At 35.9% G+C, this 13,227-nt stretch overlaps 1 protein-coding gene across 1 annotated transcript in view; it reads right to left on the reverse strand.

Annotated features, from left to right (window-relative positions):
- Positions 1–13,227, reverse strand: part of DHX15 (DEAH-box helicase 15) — a 57,085-nt gene that overhangs the window by 11,733 nt on the left and 32,125 nt on the right. Inside the window, 5 exon segments of the mRNA NM_001252212.1 lie at positions 1,034–1,225; positions 1,627–1,735; positions 2,619–2,768; positions 3,530–3,616; positions 10,213–10,380. Coding sequence (NP_001239141.1) covers positions 1,034–1,225; positions 1,627–1,735; positions 2,619–2,768; positions 3,530–3,616; positions 10,213–10,380 — 706 coding nt within the window.

Genomic DNA, 13,227 nt, shown 5'->3' on the forward strand with positions numbered 1-13,227 from the left:
TGCTCTGAGTCTGATCAATCATAACTCTGCAAAAAACATTTTAGCTAGTTCTTAAATTAAAAATTCACACCATTAAAATATACACACATCTAAACTAATCCAAAATCTTTATACTTAGAAATTTTAAAAATGTCTTCCTTTAATTCCATGTAAGATTTTGAATTATTTGAGGCAGTTAATTATAAATAAGACCAATAAACCACTCTACAACTGGAAGTCCATTCTCCCCAGTACCAAAACTAGTATTATAGAGTACTTTCATGGTCAGTAAAAACTCAATATGCCTTCTATTTTTAGCTCTAAGAATCAGTGTACATTTTTATGTTAACAGTATTTCCCTTTTTTGGAAAATCTTATTTCCAAGTTACTATTCATTTGTGAATTAAGTTTTACTGCTACTAAAACCAGTACTATTTATTCAGCTTAATGTTCCAATTTTCAAAATAAGCTATTTTATCTATTAGGCCTAATTCTCCTATCAAGTATTTTCCTGCCATTTTAAAAGAATTACCATCAGATTAGATTTAAAACTAAAATTGTACATTCTATGTCTATTTATTTGATACTAAGTTTGAAATTCATGTTTGATTGCCACTGGGGTACATATATACATGTAGATAAATCTCACTCTTTGATGATAGGCTGATTTATCTCGGGCTCACTTAATAGTGCCAGGGCAGGTACTAGAACAAAGTTCTTCTTGTACTTTAGCCAATAAACTACAAAACTGAGAGACCTACCAAAGAACTTGGTTATACTGTCTTCAGACTTACTCTTTTCTTAGTGAAATTTTTATTTGCACTCAAGAGAGCCAATGTTTTTATACTATCTTGTGCACAATGACTTACTTTACTTCTGTAAATACTATGTCATTATGAAGCTACTTTACAAGTTATCTTTGGGAAACAAAATGAGTCCCTTAAAACCATCTATAAATCCACTATCATACTAAATATTAAAAAACAAAACCAAAAGCGAAGTCCACCCAAACTTTGAAGAGCTGGGGTTTTTTTAGTTCTTTTCCCTCTATTACCTGACAACATAGCAGTAATAGATAGGACCTCATTAGAACAGTTGTAGTCACAACTTGCAATAACCATTTTAGCGAGCTGTGGATCTAGAGGAAACTCAGCCATCATGGATCCCAATTCAGTCAGATCTCCATCATCATTTAAAGCAGCCAGATAATTCAAGAGTTCTAGGGCTCTCATCAGAGTTTCAGGAGCTAAGGGGAAAAGGCAATCCATTAGACAAGCTGCCTTAATATGCAAAAATGTGACAAACCATTATAAGCAATCTCATTTTTCATTCTACGGTGGACCAAACTTGAAAACTCAAACTGTCACCAAATGCAATTACAGAGATCTAGCAAACTATGAATCATAGAAAACTGCTACTTTTCTAAGTTAAAATTGTCGTTTTCCTAAGTACATTAAAATCACTGTTAACAAAGTGTTTATCAAGCTGTTTCTCCTTAAAAAAATTTAATGTTAACACACAAAATTCATCTTGCTTCACTTTCACAAAAAGGTAAAATATATTTAATATATGTACTGAACAGGATACAAAGAAAAAGTGTCAATTTTCGTTAAAAGGTTTGATAAATTATGTTTTGAGAATTCATACCTGGTGGGTCCATAAAATCAAAATGTACCAAATCATCAATACCAAGTTTCTTCAACTGTAGCACAACTGATCCTAAATTAGAACGCAAAATCTCAGGATAGGTATTATCCTAGAAAAATACAAAAACCATTTGTTCTGTTAAACATTCCTTAATCTTCTTGAGCCAGAAAACAATACGTATCTGTTCTCTGCCCCCTTAACTATTTGGCATTTCTTCTAAACCACTGACTCAAAGAGGAGAAACATACTTGTGGACTAAAAGGGAATCACTTTCTGTGAACTATCTTTAGAGAAGCTCCAAGTGTTACTGCTGCTCCCACCTTCACCAAGTACTGCAACAAAGAGTTGTGCATTGGTAGACTGCAACATCAATCTCAGGAAAAAACTAAAGAGCTGGAGTTCCTGTTGTGGCTCAGTGGTTAACAAATCCAACTAGTATCAAGGAGGATGTGGGTTCGATCCCTGGCCTCGCTCAGTGAGTCAAAGATCCAGCATTGCTGTGGACTGTGGTATTGGCTGCAGACACAGCTCAGATCCTATGCTACTGTGGCTGTGGTGCAGGCCAGCAGCTACAGCGACAATTTGACCCCTAGCCTGGGAACCTCCATATGCTACAGGTGTGACCCTAAAAAACAAAAAACAAAACAAAACAAAAAAAAAACACCACAAAAAACAAAACATACCTCCCTCCAAATAAAGGGCTTATATTGCCGGAAGACATATAACTTAACTTCTAAACACTCGGGAAGGGAGTTCCCATCGTGGCTCAGTGGTTAACGAATCCGACTGAAAACCATGAGGCTGCAGGTTCAATCCCTGGCCTTGCTCAGTAGGTTAAGGATCCAGTGTTGCCGTGAGCTGTGGTGTAGGCTGGCGGCTGCAGCTCTGATTAGACCCCTAGCCTGGGAATCTCCATATGCCATGGGAGCGGCCCTAGAAAAGGCAAAAAGACAAAAAATAAACACACGGGAAGGATACAGTAAAACCCATACCTGCATTTCTGTTTTGTAAGCTTTCTCCGTATAGAGTCTGAAGCATTTCCCAGGTCTGGTACGTCCAGCTCGACCAGCCCTTTGTTGAGCTGAAGCTTTACTAATGGCTGTCACTAAAAGGGACTCGACTCTGATTCGAGGATTGTACACCTATTAAAATGGAAGTAACATTAAGAACGAGATTCTCCAATTAAACACAAAACTGTGATCTAAAAGAAGTACTCAAAGCCAAAGGCTAATTAAATAAATAAAGTAGTACTGATGACCACCATAAATCACGTTAGGACAGAAACAGAGAATTCATCACCCTTATTCTTTAACTTTCTTTCAGGTATTCTGACTCCAGCATTCTGAGAGATTCAAGCTAACATGAAAAGTCATCTAACACAGAGAGCTTACATCATCCTTACTCTTTCTTAATTAAAACAGCTTCAGTTTTACCTCACTTTTACATAGTGGACAGGGCTAAAGGCCTTTGCCTGAAAAGAACCTGTCAATTTGAAGACCTAATGTTTAGTGTGAAGATCAATCATTATTTTCAAGTACTGTGCCTGGCACATAATAGAAACTTTAATTCAGCTGGGTGAAGTGACTGATCTGCAGGGATGATAATCCTATACTTATTACTATCATCACACTCCTTAAATGCACACACAAACCAAAACACTCACCATCACTACACAGAAACAAAGAAACCAATGCAATCTTAAAAGAAAATAAGCCTAGAATTAAACATTAAAAACGGGCTCATTAGTGAGAGCTAGCTAGAACACAAAGGGCTCATGTCACAGAAGTCTGAAAATGAGGCACAAACTGGGAAATAATTCTAAAAAGTAAATTTTAGCCATTAAATGAGTAAGCAAAAATTATTATTAAGCTAATACTGATTTATAAAGTACTAAAATATGTACCTTTTGTTTTGCAAATCCAGGATCAATCACAAATACCACACCATCTATTGTCAAAGATGTCTCTGCAATGTTAGTTGACACAACTACCTGTTAAGAAATAAACAGTATTTAACTTATACTACAAGCCAAGTACAATGCAAATGATAATAAGATTAGCTAGGAACTTTCACTAAACAATCAACTGCAATGCAGTAAATAAACCAGAAATAAGATTTGACCTTTCATGACCAATGCTACATAAAGATAAATACTTAAGAATTCAAAATTTCATTTAGTCATCATTGTACCTTCCTTTTTTGACAATAAAAATCTTCATGTTATTACCCAATCACATTATGTTTTGATTTTTCAAATAAAACAGAATCAAAAGAAAAACATCGATAAAGGTGATATAACCTTACCTCACAGAAGGTCTCCTTGAGAGAACACCCAACCTCACACAGCACATTACATCTTTCATTTACAAACCTTTTTTTTAATCACCAAAACTCAGTATTGCAAACAAAATGGCACACAGGGATGAAAATCTCAAGTTAGATTCCAAGAACTGGCAGATCATCAGAATTCAAAATATTTGTTTTAGAAAGTATGTCACTGCCTACAGACATTGTTAGGAATCATCTTAATAAATTTTATTGACAGGGAATAATGTTTAAAGCCATGATAGCTTTTTTATGTAGGTCTCTTACTGCATTTTAAATATGTTGTAGGAAATTAGGGGCTTGAGAACATGTTATGTAACTCTTCTTTTTAAACAACAGAAAAATAGGATCCTCATTACATTTTCCCCAGAACATCTGATTTTTGGAACAGATTACTGCCATTAAGTAGTAGATGCCTGCATATGTAAGCAGCTGACAGAGAAGATGAATCAGACTCTGTGTTTAGGGCTTTTACAGTTTGTAAATAAACATCAGAGGTGGTATGAAGTGTAATGACAACAAAATACACTGTTAAGACTTTAAAGGGGTTTATTTTCCAAAGCAAAGACAAGGAAAGCTTACTGAGAAAATGTCATTTACAAGAGTTGTTGAATGTAAGGTGGGATCTACCCATAAGAGAGAATGCAAGAGCATTAGCAATAGAAGGTTCAGCTTAAAACAAGAGCATGAGAACAAGAATGCCCATAGGCATGTGTAAGAAAAGACTCACACCGACAGGAAATCTTGGAGGTTTAGAAGATTACTAAGAGCTTCATTAACAGGATAATATTTTAGAATCATTTACATGTCTAAGACCAAAAATCCTTCCTTTTTGCACTGATCAACTGAAAAGACTACTAAACTAGCCAATGGCCAATAAACTGCAAATGGTTTGATGTTACTGAAATATATTTTCCAGAACATTTAGATGGCACATGCATTCAAATAATTAGATACAAAGTAAGCACAAACAGTGTATACTAGGTTAATAGGTGAACCTGAATAAATATAACCTGAGTTTAATATTCTTCTAGAATAAAGTCAATGAGTTGCAGAAGGAACAATGAACGTAGGGGTAGATGGCAAAGCTAGGAATCAAACCTATGTAGCTAAGAGTGGAGAGGTTTTAATACCTCTGAACTTCAGTTTCCTTTCATAACTCTTGCATATTGCTAGTCTTGCTGAGTTTTAAGAAATAAAATTAGATAATGAATGTGGAAAGCCCTTATAAACTATACAGAATCACAAACTACATGCTTGTGATTATATAAAAGGTCCTGAGGCTTTCTGATAGTCTAGTGTGAAAAGCGTAGTTCTGGATAGATGTTTAAAATATCTTTTTTTGGGAAAAAATATATTTCACATATTTCTTCTAGAACAGAATAGTCAATGTCATAAAACTGTACTGATGTGATCAACTCTTCATAGAGTTATTTAAGAACAATTTTTGTCCATAAAATTAATTTCACTTGGTGTGCACATGTTTTCTTTGGGTGTGTGTGTGAAAAACTCTGCAATGCCTATAAGGAGGTGTTGATTACACAGGTGTTTAAGAATCAGGTGATTACACGAACCTGGTAAGCCCCCTTCACTACTGATGATAGAGTCTAGTGCCATCCTAAAGTTAAACTCTAAAATGTGTAAAAAAGACCTACAGAAGCATGGTTTTTAGACTTTTCCCAAAGACTAAAAGTAAACTGGCTAAAAAGCTCTAAGGCAATAACCACTAACTAAGGCTAAATAAAACATTCACACATACATAACACAAAAGAAGAGACAAATAAATAGATGATAAAAGTTAAATCTAGCTCCCTTGGAACCTTAGCAGGCGGGTGAGGCAAGCCCAAAGTATGCTCTAATGGAACTGGTCACAACACAAAGTGATCCTGAATTGGTCAAGGGACTCACATACTACCAACAGGAACACATATGTTACAAGCGTTCTAGACTGTAGCTTGGCAATGTGTTCAAAGAGCCTTAAAAAGTGTTCAAATCTCACTGACCAAATAATTATTTCAGGTAAAGAATAACCCTATAGAATAAACCCCATGATAAGAAGTTTTACACTGCCAGTTCTAATCCTTTTATGTTAAATGGGTTAAGAATAAACTCTCATCTAGATTTATCCCCTTCCCTTCTCAATAATCTGTCTTCTAATGGAATCCACATTGATTTATTTCAATAATTCCATTTCAAAGTACTTGAGTTGCTCTACTTGAATTCTATTTGGACACAATAACACACTTAGGTTAAATAAGTTTGGGTTTTTAGTCCCTAGGGAACTCTGTGGGGTCTCCAATTCAGTGAGGACATTAGCTTGTTTGTTTGAAAATGTCCCAGCAGTACACCACACCAAGTTATCTTCAGATAGTGGATCATTAAGCCTCTCTTTAAAACTACAGAACCATCTCCACAAGAGCCATTTCTCTTTTTTATTGAGCAATGTATGCTCTGAGCCATGTTAATTAGTAAACTCTAAGATAAGCAACAGAAAATCAGCTATTTATATGGGCAAAATTAATGAAAACTAAATAAATACAATAGCTGCTAGATTTTAATAACCCCCAATCTATAAAACAGCAACTATAAGTCTTAGTCAAAAAAAAAAAAAAAATGCATACAAGTGATTTACTGATGAATAAACTTAAAGGCATGTACAAAACTACTGCGGCTTTATAAAGTTAAATATTTGAACAAAAGTCAAGCATGACCAAAACAGGTCAAAGTGTCCACCCTCACATAAATTTATGTATTGCATTCTCAACCTTTCTTGAACATTAGTAGCTTGAAAGTTTACTATTAGTGCTATGCTAGAAATCCATATAAAAAGAACTCAGTAATTATTTGTAAAAGGAATATGAGTTAAGTCCCCAATGCCCATAAGTTTACTTTAAAGTGGCCTACACTTTAAAACTTCAATACAAAAAAGCTGCTTTGTTAGTTTTACCAATTGTATTATGAATTCTATTATTTTTGCATAAATTAATACAATGCATAATATGGTACTACCTTATAAAAGATGCCCAAGTATAAAGTAATACAGAATTACAATTTATTTTGGTGTAATTTTTAAGTGTATTACTCTCTTTGTTCCAAAACTTTTAATCCTTATTACATTCCACTCTGCTAGCTATTATGTCTCTATTAGAACAAAGCAATTTAACAAAAAAAAAAAAAGAATCAAATGGTATTTTGTTTTACACAATTGGAAGCAGACCGTAAATCACTAAATATTCCTATGTAATTTTAAATTAATTGTGAGTATCAATCAGTGACAGCACTCTTCAACGAAGGTCCCATTCTAGTAACTAGCACAATAATGTTTAATTAATGAACTCATATGACAGAAGAATCAAGCCTTGGCCTCTAGTCCTTTATTTCATAATAAAAACAGGATATTATCAAAGTTGTAGTATTTTTAAAAAAGAGAGTAAGAAAATGGTAACTTAACACCAGGTCTCCCTGTTCTAGTATACATTCCCTCATAACAACCTGTGTGCATCTTAATTCCTACCCTTCCCTACAACCCCACCATCCTTTCTCCTACTTTATCTAACTGGACCTGTCAGGCCTTGGGTCTTGCTGCCACCGGCTCACCTTGCCTGTCAGTCAGTGCTTAGCCAGAGTGCACTTCAGCAATCTCAGGTTTTCAGCTGGCACTCCTACCTTTCTTGCCCAGCTTCAAAATATATGACTGGATACGTGAATCCTCCTCTGTAAACTAGCCTTCTATAATAATCGTTCATTTTCCCTTAGGCATGCTAGGCTTCAAAGTGTTTTTTTCTCATAAAGAAGGATGCACCAAATGTCAAGGAAGTCCCCCCTCCCCCAGGATCACTCAGGAAGGCCATGACAGTGCTCTTCTCAAGCTTGAAGATGAAGCTGACTCCTACCAGGAGATTAACGCGACTTCCCACCAAGAGCGCCTAGAGCTTTGCTTGAAAGAAACATCTTGGTGGATGATGAAGTAGCACTGTGGCCCTTCATTCTGATTCTGAATTAAAAATCTGGGGAGTTCCCGTCGTGGCGCAGTGGTTAACGAATCCGACTAGGAACCATGAGGTTGCGGGTTCGGTCCCTGCCCTTGCTCAGTGGGTTAAGGATCCGGCGTTGCCGTGAGCTGTGGTGTAGGCTGCAGACGCGGCTCGGATCCCGCGTTGCTGTGGCTCTGGCGTAGGCCGGTGGCTACAGCTCCGATTCAACCCCTAGCCTGGGAACCTCCATATGCCGCGGGAGCGGCCCAAGAAATAGCAACAACAACAACAACAAAAAAAAAGACAAAAAGACAAAAAAAAAAAAAAAAAAAAAAAAAAAAAAAAAATCTGAGAGAGGATCCCAAGGTGAGCCCAAGCCACAGGATCTCTAATGGACCTCCCTTTAACATCTGTGGCCATCACACATACATTCAACTACTGCTGAATCGCACTGCAGAAAGAAAAAATTCCCAACATCCTTAAGATTTACAAGAACTTTTAAGCACTAATTAAAAAAACTAATTCTATTCCATGGACTTACACCATAGAGTCCACAAAATGTACCATGTACTGCACCAGACAGAACCTACATTTCCAATACACTAGCATTAACAGAGCAAAGAAGAGCTCAGATATGAAATAAGTTTTAGTAAGTATGGGCCCTGTAATTCTCAAAGGAACTCAGAATGAAGAGAACTACACGAAAACATGGTAAATATTCCTATGTGACAATTTTACTCAATGATAAATAAAAACATCATTTAAAATTAAAAGAAATGCAGATCTACAAAATGTTCATGATTGCAAGAAAAATGAGTACTTTTTAGTCAACAAATCAATTTCAAAATTATATACTGAAAGTTATCACTTAAAACTTCAGGTTTTCCCCAAGGTTCTGAATGTATGTAAAGTAACAAAATATTTTAACATGTTCTAGAGACAGCATTACAAAAATAATTGCCAAGTTCAACATAATGAAGCTATGACCAGACATTTAAAAAGTCATGTTTACTACTCTTACTGATCTATGAAAAACTCAAAACCTGATTTTTTTCCTATCAATCTCTTGTTAATTTATATTCCACTAGGCTTGTACTGCTTATCTTTTCAGTAAGTTCTTTCAATTTGAAAAATGTATCTGGTTCATTTAACTTTTTACACAGTCATTTAAAGAGGTAATTAGCCATGATATATTTAAATATCTTTATAATTTGTAATTTTCCAATAATCAAAAATACGAGGAAAAAAAGATTTAACGAATACAACCAAAAAAGCTGTGAATCTGTTAGGCCCCGAATACAGAAAAAAGAAAGCACTGAACTCCAAATGTAACTGACCAGTAAACCCTAAGGGAGTACTATTTCCTAAGGCTTTTACACTGGCTACCGTGAGGGACTTTGAGTCTGTTCTGGATATGTTAGTACCCTACATACACCAAGCCTGATCCTTGACAATCCTCTCCCAAGGTGATGAGGGTAATAAGTTTTACCCACTTTAAAACTTGCAAACTTTAAAACTAGATTAAGAATCTTACCAAAATTGACATGTGGCTATTATTTACTCTAATAAACAGCCGGGCTTTTGGGAAGCCAAGTTGACTCTACTGTTCTAGTGGCTTTTGATCTTCTTTCAAAGAAATTTATCAGAATCCCCATCTCTTAAAAGGTAAAAGCATAGCTGCCTATACTGAACTAGAACTCAGATTTCCTTCTTACCCTCCCTCCCAACAAAGCACCCAGAAAGAAGGGTGGAACACTGTTGCTCCCTTTCTGTGCCAGGCAGATATCCAAACCAAAAGGATGTTTCACAGTCCCTGGCCCTCAAGAAATCCACATATTTATACAGTGTGATTAGTGCTGCTGTTATTAGAGATCCAGGTTGTCAACACTTCATACCTACAGACATGACACTGGGTTAGATCTTGACAAAGAAATTCTAGGCAGAAGCCAAGGCACTGGAAAAAAAAGTGCTTTAGTCTTTGCCAAGTGATTTAATGGGGAAAAAGACATTTGGCCATCTTCCTCACACTAAACAACCTTCCATTTGCTAAGGGGAACTTACTATGGGGAAGGGAAGCTGCACTTACTCTAAGATCAAAAGAAACGCCACACTCTACCTAAATTTGTTTCTTCCTATTTACTTTGGAAATGGAGGTAACTCTATAGCATACAACTCAGATCACAATCACCCATAACTTATTCCTTTATAATTCAATATAGTGATACTTCAGAGACAAATCTTTTAGTGTTAATACAATGTATACAGAGAATATTTCAATGCTATCTACCTTTCTTCCAATTGCTCCGTTCTGTTTTTTTGGAGGTGGAGGCTCAAAAATGCGTTGCTGCTGCTGAGGTGGGAGTGTAGAGTACAATGGAATGATTTTAATGTCACCAACTTCAGGACCTAAGTCATCAACCTCACGCTTTATTCTCTTACAGGCTTCATCAATTTCCTACAAAATAAAAGTTTAAGTCTGAAAATGAACTCACTGAAACATTTTAAGTATTTATCATCTTAGTTCTATGCATCTTATTTTCATTTTAGAAATCAAAATCAACTTAGCAAATTTCATTGGGATTTCCAAAATAATCCAAGAAACTTTGATTTCCAGAGTCAAATAAATATACAATTGCCTTATTTCCATTCCATACCCGTTTTCTTAAGAGTTGGATGTTCTGGAGTTCCCGTCGTGACTCAGTGGTTAACGAATCTGACTAGGAACCATGAGGTTGTGGGTTCGGTTCCTGCCCTTGCTCAGTGGGTTAAGGATCCGGCGTTGCCATGAGCTGTGGTGTTGGCTGCAGACATGGCTCGGATCCCGCGTTGCTGTGGCTCTGGCGTAGGCCAGTGGCTACAGCTCCCATTCGACCCCTAGCCTGGGAACCTCCATGTGCCGCGGGAGGGGCCCAAGAAATAGCAAAAAGACCAAAAAAAAAAAAAAAAAAAAAAAAAAAAGAGTTGGATGTTCTAATTAATCTTCAACAAACTATTAGAATTGAAATTTCTCACCCAGGAATATTTAACTGAATGCATAACCTTCTCAGTTTTCACAATCTAAAAGAAATTGATGTGCAAGATATTTCAAATAAGACAATTAGCTTTTAACGTCACATATTATATGAAAATTTGCTTCATTGTGCCTAATAAAAACACACACCTCTACAGTATCAACATAGATATTTAAGAACTAGGTTAACCAACTATCTTAGAGCGTCTTCAAAAATTTCCCTACTACAAAAAACCATTCCAATGGATTTGCATTCAAATCCAGGTTTAAGAGAGGAAACAGAAGACAGGGAAGTAAGTAGAAGCTCCATGGAGTGGCAAAGGGACTTAGAAATTGAAAGAGAGCGTCTTTTAAATTTTACAGAGGTTTTAATTCAGTTAAATTCAGTTTATGACTTGGCAGTTTGTCCAATGAATAACCAATCAAAAGTTACCCTTACCAACGAACTACCTTTTATTCAAAAGACAGACTGATTAAGTGTATTGTTTATTTTATCAAGCTAGAGTAATTTCCTTTGAAATGATTTTAAATCAATGTGCAACTGTTTCCACGTTAACGAAAACAAAAATTTCGTATACTTAAGAAAAAAATTTTTTTCCATCTATTTCAAATGTGTTGTTTTTCCTGAGTAACAGATAAGGTCTTGAAAACTGATATGAAAAATTACTACTTAGGATTCGATATAATAGTTTCCACTGAGATCTAATGTTTCCAAAAGAAAATGCAAGTTCTGCTATTCACTGAAAAATACATAATAAATGCAACAAATATTTTTTTAACAAAAAAATCGCCTTCAAATGCTGTATCTAGATTAGAATGCCCCCTGCTGGTATACAAATACAAAATTAGATCTCTTCCAAATTAAAAAAAAAAAAAAAAAAAATTGAATATATATCCAAAACCAGATTTCTTTTTATACATGGACTTCCCCTATTTCTCATACCATAACTACACTGTGTTGTGTACGTGTGTACACACACACAGGAAAATTGACACCAATATTCAGAATATTTTCAGAGTTCCTGTCATAGTGCAGTGGAAACGAATCTGATTAGGAATCATGAGGTTGCGGGTTCGATCCCTGGCCTTCCTCAGTGGGTTAAGGATCTGGCGTTGCCACGAGCTGTAGTATAGGTTGCAGACGTGGTTCAGATCTGGCACTGCTGTGGCGTAGGCCAGTGGCTACAGCTCCAGATTCAACCCCTGGCCTGGGACCCTCCACATGCCATGGGTACAGCCCTAAAAAGAAAAAAAAAAAAGAAAAAAAAAAAGGAAAAAAAAAGAACAGATAAAAAATTCAGAGTATTTTCAATTTTGTTAATTCAATCTGGAAAATAAATGATCAGAAGTCACTGAATTCCAAATTTTATATATTGGAAAATTAAATGCCCCAAATCATTAATGTGCAGATTCCAGAATTTTAAGATGTTAATTCCAACTATACTTGGAATTAACTATCCACTCTGCTAAGCATGGATGGAGCTAAAACAACATCATTACTGCATGGGATATAAAAGCAACTAAAAAGGGGAGGAAAAAAACCTCACATACCACTTATGGTTTTATACAAAGTTCTAAACACTAAGTTTCGAACCTGTGCAACAAAATCTTCCCTAAATTTAACCATACTTCCAGAGTCAACACTGCAAGTCAGAAGACCACAAAGCTCACTGACATTCACAGCACAATGCAACCTTCTGAGAATTGAAACAAAAAAGTCTGTGAATTGAGGAAAGACTTTCAGCACCAAAAGCATCAATATTTAAGTTAGTAAAATTAATTCAGACCCTACCAACTTAAAGAGTCTAAACCTACATGTGGAAAGGACTCAGTGAAATTAAAGAATGTACCACTTGCAGTTCCCATTGTGGCTCAGTGCATTAAGAATCTAACTAGTATCCATGAGGATGTGGGTTCGATCCCTGGCCTCGCTGTGAAGTGTGGTGTTGGTTGAGACATGGCTCGGATCTGGTTTTGCTATGGCTGTGGTGTGGGCCAGCAGCTGCAGCTCAGCTTCCACCTGTAGAACCTGGGAACTTCCATATGCCTCGGGTACAGCCATTAAAAAAAAAGAAAAAAGAAAAAAAAGGAAAAAAGGAAAAAAGAAAAAGAAATGTACTACTTAAAGAATGAAAAGTACCAACATCTTCAAGTACCAGCTTGCAAACAACTGATATTTCAATTATAGTCATTCTTAGCTAACTCAGTAGCCTAGCTCCTCTAAGGAGCTCTACTAAGCAGCACTTAATTTTAATTACAGACCCAGATTTTATGGATTAACAAAACATAAAA

The sequence above is a fragment of the Sus scrofa genome, chromosome 8 (assembly GCF_000003025.6).
Source record: "Sus scrofa isolate TJ Tabasco breed Duroc chromosome 8, Sscrofa11.1, whole genome shotgun sequence".
In the NCBI taxonomy this organism is placed as follows: Eukaryota; Metazoa; Chordata; class Mammalia; order Artiodactyla; family Suidae; genus Sus; species Sus scrofa.